General features: G+C 37.5%; 1 protein-coding gene across 1 annotated transcript in view; it reads left to right on the top strand.

The window, feature by feature from the left end:
- ATRNL1 (attractin like 1) overlaps positions 1-23,716 on the top strand; it is a 507,336-nt gene that overhangs the window by 410,753 nt on the left and 72,867 nt on the right. The window contains exon 28 of the mRNA XM_087725861.1: positions 19,777-19,891. Coding sequence (XP_087581987.1) covers positions 19,777-19,891 — 115 coding nt within the window. The remainder of the gene's footprint in view (positions 1-19,776; positions 19,892-23,716) is intronic.

Below are 23,716 nucleotides of genomic sequence, written 5' to 3' on the forward strand. Positions count from 1 at the left end.
CCTCCCCCTTCTCTCCTCTCTCTCTCTCTCTCTCACAATTCTGTTCAGTATTGTAACCATTCTTCAGTGCCTAAATGACATCATTATTACTTAAGTAAAAACTACTAATAGAGCTGTGCCACAACACTGAAATTACTGCAGAGGATGGAGTTGTGTGTCTGAAGAAGTGAGATTTATTTCTAGATCTGCTGTGAAGTCTGACAGGTCTCTAACTATCTTGGGTGAAAGAATGTTGAAAGGCTTTGGGCTCCGACATTTAATATATCAAGGATCTTTTTGTTGGAGGGAGTACAATGAACAACCCAAGATAAGAATTTTTATAATGTTCTCACATATTGATTTATGTACAGAAATCATGCATGTTATTAGTTTAGACCTCAGATGTCTTCAAATCAGAAAGGCAGATAATTAGACTTGAGAAGGTAATTAGATTTTATTACTAAGCAGGACTATCTATAACCTTTCTGCCATGCTGAGATGGAAAGGAGAAAAAGAGAGCCTTTCCATCAGGAACAAAAAGCAGACTGTTAAAATCGCTGCCTACAGTTAATGTTTCAGAACTGTGACATTCCTATTACTGATATAAGAAATACGGATAGAAATCCCAGCTGAATGACAATTGTACTGTGAACTTCTATACTTATAGGGGAAGCCAGAAAACAAAAGTGGGCTTGCATGAAAAGTCTCTGATAATGAGTCAATTGCGGCAGATAGAGAGACCTTTGTAAACTTTATAGTAATGGGCCTTTTTCTCTTTAACTTGTTACTTGTTCTTTGTTTTTGTTTCATGACTTTCATTTCAACTTTGTTGACAAATTCTGGATTTTTGCACCTTCTGCTTTATTTGTAGTGTGGTGTGGGACTAATTAGGTGAAATAGATGTTTCCTTGGAACTGGCCATGCCAATTTCTTCACTGTAACGGCTTGTAGTTTCCAATATCTTTATTCATGTAGTGGTATCACCCATGTTAACACAGGTCTTTTTTCATGATCACAAAAAATATTGCACAATTGTGAGATGCTTGCATATTCTCACTCAGCTTTTACAAAAGGCAGCTGGATTTAATATCCTGTAACAATAATAGCTGATGTCACTACTGGCAAATGAAACCTACTATTGAGAAATGGGGCCTGTTTGAATCTGGGCACATCTGACAAGAGCAGCTGCATACAGAAGCTGCTTCTTTATTTATTGGCAAATAAAAATACTTAGTGCAGTAGGACAGTTCAATTTGCCTTGTAGGAGACTTACCAAAATTAGGATTCTTATTCATGCTGTGTTGAATTCAATATCTTATATTTATGTTATAAATGAAAGTCAGTTTTCATTTATGTCTTTTTCTCAGCTAAAGAAATGGTCTATTTCGACTATCCCAGGAGAAGTTGCAAAGTATGATAGTATTTCTGAAAGCACAGCCAAGGGATCCTATAGTCATGTTAAAGTATTTTATTTCGAAAAGCATTATGTTAAGGCAATACAGATGGTCCTTGACTTATGACCATAATTCAGTCCAAAATTTCTATTGCTAAGCAAGATAGTTGTTAAGCTACTTTTGCCCCATTTTTACGACTTTGTTTGCCACAGTTGTTAAGTGAATCACTGCAGTTTTTAACTTAGTAATGCAGTTGTTTAATTAATCTGGCTTCCCCATTGACTTTGCTCAATGGTGGGTTTCAATTTTTTTTTAGAACCTATTCTGTAGGTGTGGCCTGTTTTGTGGGAGTTGCTTGGAAGTCATGTGACCAGGTAGGAGTGGCCAACTTGATGTCACTCACCAGGAGATGTCATGGATTGGATAAAATGTGGTGAAGCTCACTTAACAACGCTCTTGCTTAGCAACCTAAATTTTGGGCTCAATTGTAGTCATGTCTCTATCTTCCTCTGCATGGCAGCCTTGTCCTAGTAAACTATTTCTCCTTTTAGAAATTTTCCTCTCTGTTAGAGGCACCAAAATAATCCATACAATGGAAAGTTTCCTGCTGCAGCAAGGGGTTGTACTAGATGACCTCCTAGTAGCCTTCTAACCCTAAATTGCTGTGCTGTTTTTCTTTTTTTCTGCTAACAAAGAAACCTGTCTCAGGCTCATTCCGCAAGCCTGCCAGATAGAGATAATGAGATAATGACCCTAGAGAAATTTGGCTCCATTCACAAGCAGGGAATCATCCAAACCCTTTTAGAAACACAATGCTCATATTGCACAAACCCCAAAACTTCAAAAACCTAAAACCATATAACATATAACCATGTATAACCATATAACCAATTACTTCTTTCCTGCACCTTTTTAATTTAAATTTATTAAGACTTGTGGACTTCAACTCCCAGAATTCCACAGCCAGGCATGCTCAGTTCCAATTTAAAGCGACAGCATTTGTTTTTCTTCTTTATGAAAAAAGTTTCCTTCTTTCTTTTTCTTCTCCCTTCCCCTCCTTCCTCCCTCTCCCCCTCTTCCCCCCTCTCAAACACACACACATACACACAGAAATTGGATTGGATTATCTCTCCTACCCTCTTTCCTCTCTCACTCACTCTATCAAACACACACACACACACACAGCTTCACCTATTACAAGTTGGATTGGATATCTTTTCCAATGGCTTGAAAGCAGCTCCTCTGCCATCCCCCCCATTCCCCCGCTGCCTTCCCCAAATACCTCCCCCATTGCAAATGCAGCCTGCTGTCTGGGTGGGAAATGCCTGGAACACAATAAAGCCCACCCACTCACCTCCTGCTGGCAGGCTGGGGTGAGAGGAGAGGGAGAGAAGCCGGATGGGAGCCGATCCGAGCCTTCCAAAAGAAAGGGGCTGGGGAAAAGTGTGTGTGCTACAGCATGGCCCTTTGCCTGGATTCCTGCCTCCTCCTGTGGTCTCCTCAGTGCTCACTTGTGCTCTCCCTCCATAAGTGTAGTTTGATTGCAGGTGGAGCCACGTTGCCTTTTCAAACTTGTAATCAGTGAAGCTGAGCCGGATTTGTACAGAGTTATGTCTGTGAGAGAGAGAGTGAAATGGATGGGGGCCTGGGGAGGGAGAGCACGAGCGAGCACTGAGGAGACTACAGGAGGAGACAGGAAACCAGGCAAAGAGCCATGCTGTAGCACACACACTTTCCCCGGATCGGCTATGTAAAAATCCAGCCCAGCTTCACTGATTTCAGGTTTGAAAAGGCAACATGGCTCTGCCTGCAATCAAACTACACTTGGAGAAGGAGAGCACAAGTGAGCCAGGGTCCTTCCCTCCAGACTTTGGCCAAAGCCCCGCACAGCATCAGGAGGATGAAGTTTGAATTCCTCCCCCTCCCTCCGACCCACACGTACCTTTTCCAGCTGCTTCAGAGAGGGCTTCAATGCTGCTCTTGCCTCAGGTCCTCTGAAGAAGCCCCTTCCTTCCTTCCTTCCTTCCTTCCTTCCTTCCTTCCTTCCTTCCTTCCTTCCTTCCTTCCACAGCTGGAATGGGTTCTAACTGGCATGGTAGATTTGTGGAACCTCTTCTGCCAAACTGGCTAGAACCAGCAAGAACCCACCCCTGATTTTGCTTGTCAGAAGGTTGCAAAAGATGATTACATGACCCCAAGACACTGCAACCATCATACATTCATGCCAAACATCTAAATTTTAATCCTGTGATCATTGGGATGCTACAGCAGTCATAAATATGAAAAATGTTAATAAGTCACTTAAAAATAAAAATCTAATTATTATTCAAAGCTGCCTTCTTTACCAAAGTTTTAATAAAATCTAAATTGATTAGTTGTAACAAACTATAATAAGCTTAAAGTAGATTTTATTTAAAAATGGAACATTCCAATATAGTTTATTATTTTCCATTAATAAAATACATTACCTTCCTGTTGTTGCTTATAATAGATACAAAATCCATCATACGTCATGCTAAGTACTTAGAATCAGGAAGCTATTTTAGTGTCCTCCCTTAATAAAAGTTACTTTGAATTAATTAAGAAAAATATTAATTCACATTAAAGGCAATATATCCTCAGAAGTAAAGCAAGTACCATAATAATATTCCTAAACCAATGGTGAAATCATTTAAATGGCCATTCTGTTTATAGCTGGTTAATTAGAGAAGTAGCTGAATCTTATTTTTAAGAAGGAAAAATGGAACAGGTGCAAATTGGTTAACACCTATAGTATCTACAGAAATACTCATAAGATGAATGTGCAAAACACTTCCATAATGTGATATATAATTATTAACATCTCTTGCTTATTCAACAGTTCTCATTGAATGAGCTATAGCAGATTAAGAAACTCTCAGAGGATTGAAACCATAAAACAGTAGTTAAAGACTATTTTAGCAATTATTTTCTACCTGATGCTTATGTTTGTTTATGTATTTTAAAGTGTTTTTATCTCACTTTTGTATTTTGTAGTTCAAGATAGTAAGCAAAAGTAAACAAAAAGCATTTCCTTTAGAAGACGACCTTATACAGGGGATTATATCTGGGAAACTTTAAGAGATGTTTAACATATTAACAGAATTGGAAGATGTTATGTATTCAGCTCCATACGCAGCCTGTTCTTTAGGTGGGAGCTGTGCTGGATACTGATTGGCTAAGCCATCTGACAGCGGGGTATTTAAGGAGCTGTCAGACGGGAGCGTTCATTCATTGCTTGTAATGCAGTTGCAGTTAGTTAATAAAGTTGGTTAATAAAGTAGTTGTGTTAAAACTTTCTCACCTCAATTTGTCCTCCACTCACTTCCAGTGTTCATGATATTGAACAGAAGAGACTTTGTAGGTTTTCTAGTCCAACCCCCTGTTCAAGCAGGAGACCCCACACCATTTCTGACAAATTAGAATTAGAATAAGTTTATTTATAGGCCGCCCTTTTTCCTGAGGGGACTCAGGGCGGCTAACAACTTATACGGGAGGGGATACATACAATGACATATAACGTGACATGTAATTAAAAAAATAAGCAACATTCATTCAGCATTCGGGTGGGGGCGAATTATAATCTTTACCCCTCAGGCCTGACGGGATAGCCAGTTCTTGAGGGCTGTGCGGAAGGTCTGGAGGGTGGTGAGGGTACGAATCTCCATGGGGAGATCGTTCCAAAGGGTCGGAGCTGCTACTGAAAAGGCTCTCCTCCGTGTGGTGGCCAGCCGGCACTGGCTGGCAGATGGCACTCGGAGGAGGCCTAATCTATGAGATCTAATGGGTCTCGAGGAGGTAATTGGCAGGAGGCGGTCTCTCAAGTACCCAGATCCACTACCATGAGGGGCTTTGTGGGTGGTAAGAAGCACCTTGAAGCGCACACGGAGATCAACAGGTAGCCAGCGCAGCTCGCGGAGGATAGGTGTTATGTGGGCGAACCGAGGTGCACCCACAATCACTCGCGCGGCCGCATTCTGGACTAGCTGAAGCCGCCGGATGCTCTTCAAGGGCAGCCCCATGTAGAGCACGTTGCAGTATTCCAGCCTAGAGGTCACGAGGGCGCAAGTGACTGTTGTGAGGGCCTCCCGGTTCAGGTAGGGTCGCAACTGGCGCACCAGGCGAACCTGGACAAATGCCCCTCTGGTCACAGCCGACAGGTGGTAATCAAAGGTCAGCTGTGGGTCCAGAAGGACTCCCAAGTTGCGAACCCTGTCTGAGGGGTGTAAAATTTGGCCCCCCAGCCTGAGCGATGGAACACTAGCCAAATTATTGGGAGGGAAACACAACAGCCACTCGGTCTTTTCCGGGTTGAGTACAAGTTTGTTAGCCCTCATCCAGTCCCTAACGGCCTCAAGACCCTGGCTCATTATGTCCACCGCTTCATTGAGTTGGCACGGGGCGGACAGATACAACTGCGTATCATCCGCATATTGATGGTATCTTATCCCGTGCCTCCGAATGATCTCGCCCAGCGGTTTCATGTAGATGTTAAATAGTATGGGGGACAGGACCAACCCCTGTGGCACCCCATATGTTAGGGGCCTCGTGGTCGATCTCTGTCCCCCAACCAACACCGACTGCGACCTGTCCGAGAGGTAGGAGGAGAACCACTGCAAGACAGTGCCTCCCACTCCCACCTCCCGCAGTCGTCGCAGAAGGATACCATGGTCGATGGTATCGAAAGCCGCCGAGAGGTCAAGGAGAACCAAGATGGAGGCATGGCCTCCATCCCTGGCTCTCCAGAGATCATCGGTCAATGCGACCAAAGCGGTTTCTGTGCTGTAACCAGGTCTGAAGCCGGACTGGAAGGGGTCAAGGTATTTGGCTTCCTCCAAGGACCGCTGAAGCTGGTAGGCCACCACCTTCTCAACAACCTTCCCAATAAAGGGGAGGTTGGAGACTGGATGGTAATTGTTAAGAACGGCTGGATCCAAAGATGGTTTCTTCAGGAGGGCTCTCACCACCGCCGCTTTAAGTGTGGCGGGGAAGTGCCCCTCCCAAAGTGAGGGGGTAATAACCGCTTGGATCCAGCCTCGTGTCACCTCCCTGCTGTTAGCAACCAGCCAGGAGGGACACGGGTCCAGTACACAGGTGGAGGCACTCACATCCCTCATGGCCTTGTCCACGTCCCCGGGGGTAACATCCTGAAACTCAACATCTCTTGAGAATCCAGTCTCTTCTTGAAAGTTCCAGTGATGAACCTCCCACAACTTCTGAAGGCAAGCTGTTCCATTGGTTGCCCTCGTCACCTCAAGACTGGATTACTGTAAAGCGCTCTACATGGGGCTGCCCTTGAAGAGTGTTCGAAGACTCCAGTTAGTCCAGAATGCAGCCGCGCGAGCAATTGTGGGCGTACCTAGGTACACCCACGTTACACCTGTCCTCCGCGAGCTGCACTGGCTTCCTATTGGTCTCCGGACAGGTTTCAAGGTGCTAGTCGTTACTTTTAAAGCCTTCATGGTTTAGGACTGGCTACCTGAGAGACCACCTCCTGCCATTTACCTGCCAGAGACCTATAAGATCGCACAGATTAGGCCTCCTCCGGATTCCATCTGCCAGCCAATGTTGGCTGGCGATCCCCCGGGGAAGGGCCTTCTCTGTAGCTGCTCCGGCCTTATAGAATGATCTCCACGTGGAGATCCGGACCCTTACTACTCTCCCGCAAAGCAATTAAGACCTCTTCCAGCAGGCCTGGGGCTATTGACTTATCCAGCCCCATTTTATGTTATGAATGTTGTGTGATTTTAATGTTTCTACTTTTTAATTTTTATATGTTCCCCTCCCTTTTTCTGTAAGCCGCCCTGAGTCTTTCGAGAGTGGGCGGCATACAAATCCTAATAAACTCAAACTCAAACTCAAACTGTACTCACTGTGAGAAATTTTTTCCTTGTTTCTAGGTTGAATTTCTCCTTGATCAGTTTCCAGCCATTATTCTTTGTCTGGCCTTCAGGTGGAAAATAGTTTGATCCCCTCTCTGTGGCAGCCTGTCAAATATTGGAACACTACTATCATGTCTCCTCTGGTCCTTCTCTACACTAGACTAGCCATGCCAAGTACTTGAAACTGTTCATCATATGTTTTAGCTTCAGTCCTCTAATCATCTTAGTTGCTCTTCTCTGCATTTTTTCTAGAATCTTTTTTATAGTATGGTGACCAAAACTGGATGTAGTATTCTAGGTGTGGTCTTTCTAAGGCTTTATAGACTGATATTAGTACTTCACTTGATCTTTATTGTGGAAAAGGAGGAGCCAACATCGAGACAACACATTGTGCGGTCTCGACAGTCCGAGTCCGCTGTTGACACTTTTGCCACTGGACAGTCCAGCAGGACTTAAACCATCCCACAGATACAGTGAACAGGAAGCCAAAGCCTTGCTGGTCTCAGGGACCTTGCAAAGTCCCTGATTGACCCAAGGGAAGCACTTCAAACTGGCGGCAAACAGGCAGCCCCCAGGCTGATGAAGTCGGAGATGGCTCCGGAAAGAAGTGAAAGTGAGTCCATCGGGTGAGGGTTTTTTTTTTATTCTGAGAAAGATTGCCAAAGAACTTTTTAAAAAAAGATAAATTAGTCCTTTAATTAAAAGAATAAAGCAGTGAATTTAATTCTTATTGGACTGCCTTGGAAAGTTTTTGCTTTTTCTTGTAACAATATTTTGTGGATCAAAGTGACCGTTATACTTCCTGTTTCTCTGCTTGAAGTGAATGGATTGATTTTTTTTCCTCTATTTTTTATCACCTTATTTTTTGGCTTGAATTAAAACCCTCTTTTTTATTTTAACAAATTCTTCCTACCATTTGTTACTAAATTCCACCAAAGACAATTAAAGATTCTTGTTTTCCATAAGCTCGAGACAAGTATGAAAAAGTCGAATCTGCCATTCAGAAGCCAGAGTCTGGAGTTCTTTTTTTGAAACAATAGCAATAGCAATAGCAGTTAGACTTATATACCGCTTCATAGGGCTTTCAGCCCTCTCTAAGCGGTTTACAGAGTCAGCATATCACCCCCACAGTCTGGGTCCTCATTTCACTCACCTTGGAAGGATGGAAGGCTGAGTCAACCTTGAGCCAGTGAGATTTGAACTGCCGAACTGCAGATAGCAGTCAGCTGAAGTGGCCTGCAGTACTGCACTCTAACCACTGTGCCACCTCGGCTCTGGCGAGGAAACAATGTATCCTTTGTTCATTCCTCTTTGATCTTACTGACTTTGTAACTGAAGGGTTTGCAACTTGCTTACAAAATCTGATAAAGAGTCAAGGGCATGAATTGTTTTTTGCAGGCGCTCTTGGAAAATATTTTGGTAAGAGAAGGAAAAGGGTACGAAAAAGATAGAACCCTTCTCCTTTGAAGAGTACAAAAGAACTTGTGCTTCAGTTAACTTAAAATTAATGTAGGACTTTACTTTTCAATTCAATATAAATTCTCTCAGCCCAACTCACCTCCCAGGGTTGTTGTTATGAGGAAAATAAAAGAGGGTGGTGTGTTGTATATGTTTGCTACCTTCAGTTATTTGTAAAAATAATAAATACAAGATAGAAATAAATGAAGTTGAAGGAATAATTTGTTCAATCTTTGAATCAAAGTTTCTTCTAAACCTAATAAATGAAAGATACAAATAAATAAAGTTGAAGGAATTATTTCGTTGATCTTTGAATCAAAGCTTCTTCTAAACCTACCATTTAGTAATACTTTTTGTTGGTAAAACTCTCTACTTATTTTAATTGTCCTCTCACTAGTAGCTACATACCTTTCTACAAGGAACTGTGAGATTGGTTGTTGCTGACAAAAGTATCAGATATAAAAATTATATAAAATTTATTTCATTATCACATTACAATTTATAACTTAACTGTACAGCAAGTTTATAGGTGTTTATAATTTATGCCACCAAAACTAATAAGAATGATACCATAGCAAATTCATATAGCAAAATATCATGATCTACCAAGAAGTTTTTTTATGGGGGATAGGATTGCTAGAATTTTTAAATGAATTTTTGGATTTGACTTAATAATACATATTAACTGAACTATACAGGGTTCACCTTTTTCTAGTTGATAAACTCCTTATGCATTGTGTCTGTGTTAAAAGACCAGTGTGACTGATCTGAGATATTTATTTTTAACTGCCATTTATGTGTCAAGGGTAAATTGAATGACACATGAAAATATATATTAACCAAGTCATCCTCAAGCGTCACTCTGAGTAAAAACACTGAAGAGTCTTCAGAAGCAGCTCACAATGTATTGCTTACCACTAGGGGTAAGCAGTGAGCCAGTGGTCAGGATTTCTTACACATATATAGTTGGGAATAGTTTGAGATATTTTTCAGCCCCAAAACCTCTAATCATTTGCTTAACTGCAGGAGCCTCCTGTCTCCAGGCACCAGCTATGCAGAGGGAACCAACTATTAGATAGTTCAATTAGTCTGTTATCCCTATACTCAGAATAAACAACCAATTTCTGCATGAGTGCCATTATCTTCCTAGAATTGGATATTTATTTTCAATTTATAATTTTGGGCTTTAGGAGACCCTGCCCAGCATAATTCACCATCTTTCAGGTCCTAGAAGCCCCCTCATGCTATACTTCCTTAATGCGGCACATGCTTCAGTCACCTGTCTTTATTATGCCATAGAGCTCTCAGCTCCAGCCTTGTTTCACTTATCAGTAGCAATGAAACTAGAGATGTCAAGATACTGAAGATTTAATAGCTGCCAGCTGATGAAAGGTTGTAAGCTGTAATCAGTAATCTGATGCAATGTAAAGCAAGGCTGATGCAATGAGACTGATTTATTGCAGCTATGGTATAACCCTTTTAAGACTCTTATGGGAGAGCCAGATGAGTCTATATATAGGTAGCTACTAGAGCATTTCTCTCTCTCATCATGTATTCAGTTCTCTTCTTGTGTCTGTAGTGAATGGTAAGGGAATTTTATCTCCTGCATGTATATATCTGTATATAGTTGTATATAAACCACTGTTAATTGCATAAAGACTCTGTGTGCTGTGTTATTGCTCCTGGGTTTATCTCAAAAGTCTGACAAGAGATATCAAAGAAGACCTCACAAGATTTCCATGGAAAAGAATTGGATAATCATTAAAGTGAATCTCAATGGGGAAAGAATATTTACAAGCCACTCAATTATTTTCTCAAATTTAAAACTGAGGAATCACCAAGTTCCCAGTTTACCTAGTTTTCTATACTGAAAATAAGAGAGTCATGTGGGCAATTCATTTAATAGGAAGAAATTGGGTTCTGCAAAAGTAAAGCAATAGAATTGAAACTTAACCATTGCAAAAAAGCTTTATGGAGAGCAGAGTCCTACCCTCAGTTTTTGAATAATAAACAGCTGCAGATGAATACCTTCATTCTATCATAAGGAAAAAGTTCCTCAATCATATACATTTGTATTTTCTTTCAGTTAATATTTCTCAGAAAAAAGGCTGAGAACAATCACATGAACTGGAGATAGAAAAAGAGGAAACCTGTTTGATCCTTGACGTGGATCTTAAAATTACCAACATAATAGATAGGCATAAAAATTAAGTAAATCTCACATAAATGTCCTCTATCTCATACGGCAGAACTAACAAGTAAAAATTACATGTACTTACGTGTAATACTAGACCTAATATTAATTAGACCTAAAATAATGCCTGTAGTCATTCTGGTCTGGCATCAGTCACCAATAGAGTCTGATTGCAGAGTTAGAATCAGGATATAATTTAATCCAAGAGGAGATTAGGCATCCACCAAAACAAATTAATACAAGTGCATAATTAAGTTTTTAGATTTTACTCTTCTATAATTTTAATTTACTCTGTGCATTTGATAATTAAATATCTGAGATAATTCACAGTAAAATGTTGAAAGTTTTCTCAGCATGTAAAATGTCTCACTGATTTCCCTCCCCCCATGCATAATACAATAGAAATGCTTTTCAGCACCTTTCTCTTGTGATCCACTACTCTGAATTGAGGGACAGATCTAGTGATGTGCTTAGGAGCAAAACGTTATGGAGGATTAGACTCCAGCCTTACATTTTCGCCTTTGGATAGTCCAAGAGCATGAAAAATTTGCTGATGACTTTGGCTATTTCCAACCTTCAGTTGCTTGCAAGCAGTATGAATATTTTTAGCTTTTGATGTTATCTGATATTTCAAGGTACTAGAGGTTGTTTTTTCCTTGCTGGAAAATATTGACATGTTTGCAATATTTTGTTAGGCAGATGCACTATTTTAGAAAATTAATGCTGTTTTCTTCACGTTTTTCACAGAAAGTGTATATGCATTTATACCTTTTCTATCTATAGGTCATATCTTCAAAACATTACTATATGATAGCATTCCATTTGCCAATAGTTTGAGAATACATTTGTTTTTTATGTGAAGCACCTAATGAGACTCCTTTGCCTATTTTATTCATTAGGAAATAAGGCATAAATTTTGCAATGTCCTCTTGGTTGTTTAATGTATTTATGGATAAATATATAAAGTGTGGTGGTGGTGAACATGATTTGGGACATAAATATACCTGTACTTTGGTATCTAGATGGTATATAGCTGTGAATATAAATGCTATGTAGGAAATGTTAGCTAGATGATATGATACTATAAAGCTTATGGATTTTAAATTGCTATATCCAAGATAAATATATTTGGTTTACATATGGTTGATTGAATAATATGACAAAATTCAGTGAACAATGTAAAAGATAGAATAAGACATGAGCATTTGTACCTTTAGAATGATTATTAAAAATGAGAAATGGATGAAAAAAATTTAAGCCATGCAAATGTTGGTTAGAAAGTTTATAAGCAGTGTATGGTCCGTTGTGAGAAATGAATGCCAAAAGAAGTGAAATGGTTGTGTGCTTTTACTTTCTTTGTCATGTGGAAATGAAAATGTCAGGAGCGATGTAACATCTCCTGACATTTTGCAATGGAAATAATACTATTTAATAAGTGTGTGGGGTAAAGAAGTCAAGAATGAATAGATGCATAATGAAAATGGATTAAAAACCAAAGTGAATGACCAATAAAAAAGAAGTAGAATGTGGTGGTTTAATCATATAGAAAGAGAATGAAAACAAATACATGAAGTAATTGTGAATAAGTGTAGAACATGGATGTCAAATTTGCAGTGTCACATTGCCATCACGTGATGTTTTGTGACATTTTCCCCCTTTACGGAGTTGGAGTGTGTGGTGTGGTCTGTACATGACGCATCCAGCTCGCAGGTCGCCAGTTTGATACCCCTGGTCTAGAGAAAAAACAAATGATTAGATGAAGAACAGACAAGTGACAGATTTAAAGAACAAATGGAAGTCATCTCTGGGTGTGTAGAATCAAAGGTAAAGCTAAAGGAATATTAAGAAATATAGCCAATGTGGGTTGGCTAAATTAGATTTAGCTATGTTTTATTTTCATTTTTTATCGCATGTCTTTTATTTATTTTGCTTACTATTTCTTGCTCTGTTTCTGCACTTCACATAATGCTGTTTATCCTGAAAGGAAATAGTATGATGAAAATATATGTTTCCTTTCCACAGCCCAATGTTCCTCTCTGAATTTACTTTTTTTGGCAATCTCTCTTCCTCTTTTTTTTATAATCACTATCCTGTTTCCTTGGCACGGCCTTTAGGCATGTGGTAAAGTAATAAAAAAAGTTGCTGTTCTTGATCATGTTTCTAGATCTGTTGTCCAGAAATGGTTCACATTCATTTCTTTTGTCATAAACCAAATAGTTGTCAATTCTATGTACTTGGAATTAGAAGAATCATTGGAGAAAAATCTATGTAACAGATTGGAATAGCTACGCTGTTAAAATAGCTGTAGCTATAGCTGTAGCTGTAGAGTACAGATAGATGTCCAAAGATTTTATTAGTTCTATTATTATTGTTGTATTTTTGATAATATTTTCAATTGGTTCTGGAAATGAAAAGGAATGTGCTTGTTTGATATTATACTATGAATCTCAAGGATAAATTCACTTTGAAGGGATTGAATAGCTATGAAATAAATAAATAAATGTAATTCTCTCTTCAAAATGGTGGCAACATTTTAAGCCAAAGGAGAGAATCCTGTCCGCAGATCACTATTCTAAAATAGATAACAATGCTTATTTACCACTTAGCAGACAGGGAAATTTAATCAATTAAAATTGTAAATTATTATGTAAGTCTCAACTAGAAATCTTTGTAGGAAAAAGTACAAAATATTGAAGATATTTTTCTTTGTCCCTCAGTATAAGCTGCAGTTAAAATATGAATATATTGAGCATGGAGTGTAATGAATGGTAAAGATAACAAAGTGAAAGGGCAAAGCAAGCAAGCAAACAAAAATATTGTGGTAACTGATAGAGAATCCTCATGAAATGTATGAATAAATATATTCTTCCAGTATTTTCTCTTGAAGCATAGATTTTACTCTAGTGGAAGTGTTTGGGCAATAATTTCATTAATGTTTAAATTATTCATCGTTTCTTTTCATATTCTGCTGAAATAACTGAGACAGCAAAAAAAGTATTAAATAATTAACTTGTATAGTAAAGCCAATAATTTTGTGCAGGATTTCCAGTTGTGAGAGCCACAGAAGGTGGACATCAATAAGGAAAAATTGCAAACGCCTCTCCTTATTCAGTTGAAAGTAGCTTGGTAGATACTATGGTCTCACCCGATTGATATTATCATGAGGGCTGAAAATACTGCAATTCACGAGGGTGGTATTCCATTACTCTTGTTCAGTGAAGCTTATAAAAGATGCTAAACTTCTAAAATAAGTGTTTAGGTTCTTTGATGTGCATGCCAATGCATATAAAATGCAACATGGCAAAAGACAGCATTATGTCATAAGCATCAATGCAACATTAAACCAAAGAAAAGAGCAAGTACATTAGCAAAATGGTAAAGGGTTTGAATGTGACTTGTATTGCAAATGGCAAGGCCAGTTTTCATATTAATACTATTACCACCTGATTTAATTCTTTTCAAGAGGTGAGGAAGTTTTGACTATCTAATGTCACAAATGGAACTTTTAAGAAACAGCTGCAAGGATCTGAAATTGCTGTGTTAATTACATCAAATCAACACACATGAGTGCTTGTATACAAAGAAATCATGTTTAATGTAGTTGGATTTACCAGATAAATACAGTGTTAATAATGTGATTAAGAATTCAATTTTATGTATAAATTATTATTTCTTAAGGGGAAACATTTGAGCAGAGCAGAGATTCATTTTTATTTATAGACTAATTGTGATAAGCCTGGCATTTAGGTATTCAGTTTAGCAACATGGAAGTGAGTAATTCATACTTGTTTGCAATTTAAATGTTTAGCATATCTGATCAGTATTTGTGCACCATGTCAAATTTTATTCTGCTTGTGTCAAAATACTTATTATTCCTGACAAGTGTAACATATTCACATTAATTCCTTAATCCAATTTCCTAATTGCTTTTTTGGCATAAGATTCACGATCTATTTGTCTTTATGGCATAATAATGCACTTTTAAAAATTAGATGCACCTAGCTTTGAAATGAATGCCCAGAAATATATGGCCAGTGCTTAGCTATAATGGATGTTCTTTTTTCTTGCAATATAAATTGTTACAGAACCTTCACCCCATTTTACTTTGTGAATATAATGAATATTTATTTCAGGATATTTTTATTCTCGTTCTGATTGTTTACACTGCAACAAAGAATCAAATATTTTTAAAAAGGAGAAGTCAGGGAACTAAAATTAATTTTCCCCCAAATATCCAATCATTCTCTCACTGGTTTTTTGTACTATTTTCATCCCTCCTATGTGACATGCACTAGAAGACAGTGTTCATCATCCAGCAAATCCTCTGTGCATAAATCCCATTCATTCTTCAATGATATAAGAAGTTTATCAGCCGAGACACTAGACACAAGAACAGTTTTTCCCATAACGCCTTCACTCTGCTAAACAAATAATTCCCTCACCATTGTCAAACTATTCACTAAGGCTACATTACTATTACTATTACTATTAGTCATCTCATCATTCCTATCACCCATCTCCTCTCACTTATGACTGGAGGGCTGTAACTTAGTTGCTTAGATTTATATTGATATTGATTGTTTCCTGATTGCTTATTTGTACCGTATGACTGTCATTAAGTGTTGTACTTTATGCTTCTTGAGAGATGTATCTTGTCTTTTTATGTACACTGAGAGCATATGCATCAAAGACAAATTCCTTGTGTGTCCAATCACACTTGTCCAATAAAGAATTCTATTTTATTCTATTTTCCCAATTGAAACTATGGTTAAGTGTATCTGTCTATATCTTGTTTCCTACATTTCCAATGGACTAACAGAAAAATTCCAGAATTTAGTCCCATTCTTTCTGCTGTTCAAACTCTTTGGAGACTTCTACAATTTAAACCAAGTGTTCTGTAAAAAAGTAGCCAGCTCCAAGATATGTTACTTACTGGTAACATTCTTTAGACCACGGCTGTCCAACCTTGGCAACTTTAAGACATGAGGACTTCAACTCCCAGAATGCTGGCTGGGGAATTATGGAAGTTGAAGTCCACAGGTCTTAAAGTTTCCAAGGCTGGACACGCCGGCTAGTAGATCAAGATTCTGTGACTTTGTTTATTGATATTAAAGTTTAATCAAATGAAATGATGTATTTTTTCCTGCCGTGTTATCTTGTGTAATAGTTATGTTTTCTTTGCACAGTTCAAAATCCTCTCTGCATACCAAAAGCTATTTAGTGTTGTTGTGTTACTTCAAATTTCAATGTTTATTGAAATAGACAAAGCGTATTAAATAGGTTTCAAAAGTGGGGAAATGGTTGTTCCAGTCCAAATAATTAAAAAGGCCATTGCCTTGGAGAAGGCTTCAGCATAGAACGAATGCCCATTGGGTAGAATAACAATTGTGGGATTGGAATGGCTGGTGTTGTGAGTCTGTCAACAAGCCTACATTAGTAAAAAGGCCATTTGTTTCAATAATTGACCCAATCATTATGTGTATACAAAACATGTTTTAAGCTGCTTAATTTTAACTGAATTGTTCCTTTTGTGGAGTACTTGATTTTGTTTTTTATAAGGTTTTAGATATCCCATTTTTAAAACAAGGTTTTAGTTAGCCTTTAGATCAGAACAACATATTGTCTCCATTTTCACTATTTCCTGCTTGTATTATGTATTCCAATGCTTTATTTATGGTCTGGATCTCTTTGTTGGCTTTTTTTGGCAAAGCATAACGGCTTCTGCTTCTTACCATCCAAAACATGACAATTCTGGTAAATAAATTGAAGTTGCTAAGTGCTTTGGGCAAATAAACATGTGCCTTATCTCGCCCCTTCCCCCCTCCAAAGCTGTGAAAAGTATATGATAAACTGTACAGTTCAAAGAATGTGTCATGTCCCACTGAAATAACTTTGATTTAGGGTTATGTATTTATCTTTAAACAACTGACAAACCTAAGGGTATCTGAATTATGATCATTTGCTCTATGCTGCCTGAGTCTCTTACTGCAAAATTGAAATGATATATGCTAAGATTGCACTTCAGCTTCCCCTGCCTTAAAGCATGCTATAAAACACTTTCCCAGCCAGAAATGAGAATACTAGATGTAGTTGATTTTGATGAAGTTCAACTGAAAATGCTTAATGCTAATACTATTTGAATCAGAGTTATTGTTGTTTTTAAATTTATTGGGTGAAAAGACAACAAAGATCACTGCACTTTGAAAAGTGTTGTGTGTGGCAATAATGGAGTATTATTTTATTTGCATGTTTCAGATTTGACAGCATTCTCTAAATCGCCCTCTCAGAAATTTTCTGTGTACTGCAATTGTCCATGTTTGTTTCTACCTTTAATGTCTTTACAGATGTTGTTATAATACTGTAATACTCTTCTAAGAGTTCTCTGAAATTCTTTGGTTTTTTTCTTCAGATTTTTATCTTTATTGGCTTGGCAGCTCATTTCTTCTTTCTTTGGCAATTTCCCTGGTTTGTCTTGACATCTAGTTTGCTTTCTTTTCTTTCTTTTGTTTTTGCATTCTCTTTTCACATTCATCCTTATTAAAGGTCATGCCATAATTTGTCTGGTTCTCTATCAATGAAGTTTCAGATTGCTCAACACGCAGTTGTTTAAGATAATTATGGATATGATGAAATTTGCTCCTGGGTCGCCAATAACTGTATTGGCTACCAATTCATCCAGTATCCAGTTCTCTATTTTATTGGACTCCAAAGTATCAAAAACATTTGGGTGCTTAGGATGACATTTGGGAACAAGGAGGTTTATCGTACCCTCTGGAATAGCACTGTCATAATTTATGAGATATTTATCATGTTTAAACTTTACCCTTTATGAAGTTCCATAACCTGCAAAAAGCCTATGGAAATTTACAGCATAGAAGTCTAAGCAAGCAAATAAAAATTCAAAGGAATACAGTGAATTAAAAAGAAATAACACAAATTGATAAATGGCACTCTTTCTTAGTAAATATTGAATTTTCAGTGTTTCTTGTTTTTCTATAATTCTCCTGACATCAACCATTTTTGTTTGTATGCAAATAGTGTTTTCAATAAATATATGACTTCATTGATATTTTTTATTATCTATATCACTTTTCTTTTTAAACATTTTTTGTTTTCTTTCATGTTTAAATAACATTTTTTCTAACTCTATATACTTTTAGACAATACAATGCATTTTAGTGTGAGTTTCATTTTTAAAATAAATTTTGTGCTCTGTTGCATTCTATTGGAGGAAAATAAACGGTCACAAACAAATATATGTGTGTGTGTGTGTGTGTGTGTGTGTGTTGTATTTGTGCTGATAAATAAATAAAGGGAGACTAGTATAGATCTATTTCAAGCTATTTAACTCTCATCAGCTAGCCATACCCTTACTGGGATTCGAACCTGTGCTGTATTACATCTTAGTCTCCCTTTATTTATCAGCACAAATACAACACAAATATAACAAAGGCAACAGTAAAAATATTGGGTTTCTGTCGTGATGGACTCTTGTGATGAGCCGATTGACAGATAATGGAAGCAGTTAGCTTCCTCCCATAATTGGGGCATACCAGGGGTTGTGACACTATATATATATATATATATATATATATATATATATATATATATATATATATATATATATATATATATATATATATATATATATATATATATATATATATATATATATATATATATATATTTATATATATGTGTGTGTGTGTGTGTGTGTGTGTGTGTGTGTGTGTATTTAGTGTCATATATATATATAGTGTGTAAATTGTAAAGTGATTTTTATCTCCTAAGTCCATGGTGACAAACCTATGGAACACATGCCACAGGTGGCACACAGAGCCATCTCTGAGGGCATGCGAGCCATTGCCCTAGGTCAGCTGCAGTACACATGTGCATGCCGCCCAGCTAATTTTCTGCCTTTGAGGGGCCTCCAGAGGGCCAGGGGAAGCTGTTTCTGCCCTCCAGAAAGCCTGCGAAGCCTGGAGAGGGCAGAAAATGGGCCTACCAGAAGTTCAGAAATGGGCTGTTTCCGGCTTCCGGAGGGCCTCTAGGGAGCCAAGGGTGGCCCTTTTTTGCCCTTCCCAGGTTTTGAGGCTTTCCTGAAAAACGGGCCTACCAGGCCTATCAGAAGTTCAGAAACGGGGCGTTTCCAGCTTCCAGAGGGCCTCCAAGGGGACCAGGAGAGGCTGCTTTTGCCCTCCCCAGGCTTCATGAGGGCAGGGGGGTTGTGTGGGCATCCTTGGAGGGGTGAGGAAGTGGGGGGTCATGTGCGCATAAGCGGGGGATTGAAGTATGGATGTGGGCATGTGCAGGCTTTTGGCACCCAAGCCAAAAAGGGTTAGCCATCACTGCCCCAAGTAATAAATACTGAAATGGCTGTTGATTACATGATCAGATGTTTATTTTAAATTAATTAATACATGCTACATTTGTAAGAATGAAAATTAATATCAATTATTGTAAATATTTTTGCATTTAACTCAGTAGTTGAAATTATTCATGAAAATGTATATTATCTATAAATGATATTTCAAAACATAAATAGAAGTAACTTGTGCAGAAGCTTATAAGGTGACATATTTGAAAGAGGGAACAATATTTTATGGCATGTTAAAGTCACCACATTTATGCCCTAAATGAGCATTACTCTACATAATTTCTCAAGGGTTACAGAAGCAGTTGAGAAATTATGCCATAATGGATCTCTCAGCTCCAAAAGACCTTTAAGTGTTGAAAGTCCTGTCTCTCCTTTTAAAAAAATACTTGAAGTATAGTTTGAATTTTTAAAAACAAATACGGAAAGCCAGCAAATGAGTCAGTCAATCATGTATTTTTTTGTCTTTAATTCCAGGGTGCTCCAAAACCAATTGCCATTGAGCCATGCTCAGGAAACAAAGCAGCTGTACTCACTGTGTTTTTATGCCTGCCAAGAGGATCACTAGGGGTTCCACCACCTGGTCAATCAGGTAAGAATCTAAGTCCTGTATTCAAATCCAGTATTATTGTCCTAGCAGAACTGGATTTTTATTTTTTTTTGGAGGGGGGGAGTGAAAGCGCCTGGGTCAATTGTTCATATATATATGAAAGAAGGAAGGAAGGAAGGAAGGAAGGAAGGAAGGAAGGAAGGAAGGAAGGAAGGAGGACCATGCCCATAATCCCTGCTTCATGAAATCATGCATGTAGTTGAATTGTTTTTCTAACCTCAGAGAACTGGGTCCAAATTAGTTTATCTGATTTCTTTGATATTAACTTCTCACCTTGCCAACTAAGATTGACTTTCCAAATTCCCTTGGTAATCGGTCACTGACGTAGTTTAATATACTTTAATCTGAATTCACAAGAATCCAAATCTAGATTTTATTTCCAAAGATTTCGTTGTCTCGTCTTAAGAATCAGGTAAATATGTATTCCCAATAATAAGAGTCACATGATTAGTGACAGGGGCAGCATATAAATTTAATACATAAATCTGGTAGATGGATAAGGCAATTGCCCAGTTAGGTTAAAAGACAATCAACTTAGTCTGACTCATGGGAAATACATCTTTTTTATGGATCTATTTTTACATATCATTTAAATTTGCATGCTAAATTTTAAAAAGGCATAAGTATATATTGCTAGCAACATGGTATGGTATGCATTATAACGAAACAAATCATCCACAATTTCAGATAAAATATACTTGAATACATTTAAGCTTGAAGATTAAGAATAGTTATCTATTCATCTAACATGCCACTTAACGTAGTGGTAGTAATTGTTTAAGTAGATGATGATAGTACTTTCTGTACATAATCCTTCTCAAAAATGGTACTCATCATTGCAGAAATGGATTGAGGGCTTTTGACTTAAACTTAAAGACTTAGTTGGCAACTATAATTCATGTGAAACTGTTTAAAGAGGATCACTTAACCTTATCACTGAGTGCACAGCTGCTTCTTTCTCCTTGTCTTGTTGCTATCATTTTCCTTTCTTCTTCACTGCACTGTGGGAGGTGGGCACTATCCTTCAGGAGGTCAGATTCATTCAAGAACTGCAATTTCCCGGTCCCTATTATAGACTAATTTGTAACTGTGGGGATAATTATAGTGATAATTATACAATGATGGAAAAACAGTTTTATATATTTCAACAAACAGCATGCAGAATTCTGTGTGACTGTGTTATACAAATAGAAATGTCCTGGAACTGTGCAGATTGTATAGCTGGAATAAACAGTGTGAATTGGAAAACTTCTTAGAAATATTCAGAATTGTTATAATTTTTGTAATGTTGTTCTTAGAATATGCAAAGAAGTGCTTGGCAAATTATTGTTCAAAGAAATTGACTAGTCAGAGCAATTTCCAGGTTCTTCAAGCTATTAAATGGTGAAATCCTATTTAGACCAATGATGGAGTTTTCCTTGCAGGAGGTTTCTCATAAAGGCTGGATGACACCTATAATGAATGGTTGTTGGATTTCTGCACAAAGCCAAGTGTTGACTAGACAATTGACTATATAACCTATAACAAATTTCAGTTGCTTAGCAAGATAATTGTTAAGAGAGTTTTGCCCCCTTTTATGACCGAACAACCATGCCACAGTTGTTAAGTGAATCACTACAGATGTTAAGTTAGTAACATGGTTATTAAGGGAATCTTGCTTCCCCATTGACTTTGCTTGTTGGAAGGTTACAAAAGGTGATCACATGATTTCAGGGCACTGCAAACATAAAAAAGTGCCAATTGCCAATTATCCAAATTTTGATCACATGATCTGGAGATGCTACAATGTTCATCAGTGAGAAAAATGGTCATAAGTCAATTTTTAAAGAATAATTCGAATTGTCATTAAAGAAATGATTGTAACTCAAGGACTACCTATACATCTGACATACACAGAATTAGACTATATAGAAATAATGAATATTAGTTACAAAATGTTCTCAAGTTCAGAAAATGCATTCAAGATGACTATGCTTTGGAAGTTGAAACAATTCCAGTGAAACTGCTTTAGAAAGTATGTAATATAAAAATAGGCCAAATATTTTTAGGAAATTTGCTTGGGGAAAGCGTTCCTCTGAGATAACAGGACTGCTTAAAACAACAATAAATAATAAATGTATGGGATAGCATAAATATTGCTTTATCATTATTTCCATATTTGTCATGAAATATGTATTATATTATAGCCACTGCAAAATAGTATAGATTTCAAACTATTAATCTCCAGCAATAACTCAAAATGTTCTCTTCTCTAAATTGATGGTGACATCAAAGTAAGTCCTTCAGGAATTAAGAAAGTGACAACAATTCAAATAATATGTGGATTTATGTGAGAATTAATTTTGTATACATTTTAGAAATGCTATGTTATTAGCTACAGCTTTTATTTAGATCTTTGGGTTTTTTTTTACTATTATTCCTGTGCCATTTCAGATATTCCTACTTTAAGTGGCTCATTAAAAAGAGTACAGTAATAGAGCACTTATAGACTATATATGACAATCATTAAAAAAACATACAAAATCATAGTCTGAGTCTAATAATTATACACACTAACCATGAATTAATGAACCAACACATACGATTCAGCACTTAAAAGTCATGGTTTTAGTGTTCTCATTCATTTCAGGTACAATTTGTGTCTCAGTTCCTGAATTCTCTTTTCAACACCTAACTTTTCAGAAGCTTTCTAAAAATCAGGAGTGAGGATACAAATCTTACTTCTGGTAGAAAGGCACTCCACAAAGAGGGGATGTCCTGCATGAAATGAAACTTCTGAATCCCTTCCTGGCTGCTGCACTTTATAGGACTAGGGACTCACTGCAGGCACACTGGGCAAGCACATTCTACATTTGAATAATTTCAACTCATGTAGGATTTCAAAGGTGATCAGATAATCATTTGAATTATATTTGGACATTCCTGCAATTCTAGTGTTATATGGAATAGTGAGTGGTTAGTCCATTGCATATGTTGCTTTTTGCAGTAGTTAAATTACTAGAATGTCTTTAATGTCAATCCCATTTAGTGCACATCCCGCTTATGAGATGACATAAGTAACTGCTGCTGATGCCTTCTGTTTCATAAATGCTTGCACCTGGCATATCAACTATTGCCAGCAGAGGATACTCATAGCCAAACTTCAATTGCTTCTACTATTTGGCTTTTAAAAGGAGCAAATCTAGAAGAAGCCTTCTCTTACCTTAATATAAGATGAGGCAACTAGTTCTATCAGTTGCATGTTGGACCACAAATTTCCTCCACAAATTGTGATAACTATGATAAGTAAGCCAAATTGCTTTTAGTGAAAAAGCCAAGCCAAGCCAAGCCTCATCTTAGCAAACCAAGAAAACTTAACTTCTCCCTACAAAAAAATGAACTTTAATCTCAGATTTTCCTTTCCTATGATGTGAGTATGTATAATTGTCCTGTGCTCTTCTTACATGTACTTTGGCTACATTGTTTAGCTACCAGTCTTGGCTGGTAAAAAATTATTTACTTTTGGCTGGATTAATGTCTCAAGATAGTCAAGATGAGTTTCATTTTTCATTCTTTGAGCTTGCCCTGTAATTGCTATACCTGGGGAACTAGCTTTTCTTTAGGCTCTGTTCCAACCCACCAGCAATATATACCTCGATTGCATTTTGCATATATATATATAGTCAAGTTGTTCTTCACCTTCATCCAGAACAACATAGTGATTTATTAATGATCTCAAGAAATGCAGTAACCCCTGTAACTTCTTCAGATGTTTGATCATTTTTTTTCTTTGAATTACCCAAATAGTCAACCTTTGCAGTGCAAGAT

The sequence above is a fragment of the Thamnophis sirtalis genome, unplaced genomic scaffold, assembly GCF_051295495.1.
Source record: "Thamnophis sirtalis isolate CommonGarterSnake01/CBP01778 unplaced genomic scaffold, rThaSir2_p1.2 scaffold_11, whole genome shotgun sequence".
Classification (NCBI taxonomy): domain Eukaryota; kingdom Metazoa; phylum Chordata; class Lepidosauria; order Squamata; family Natricidae; genus Thamnophis; species Thamnophis sirtalis.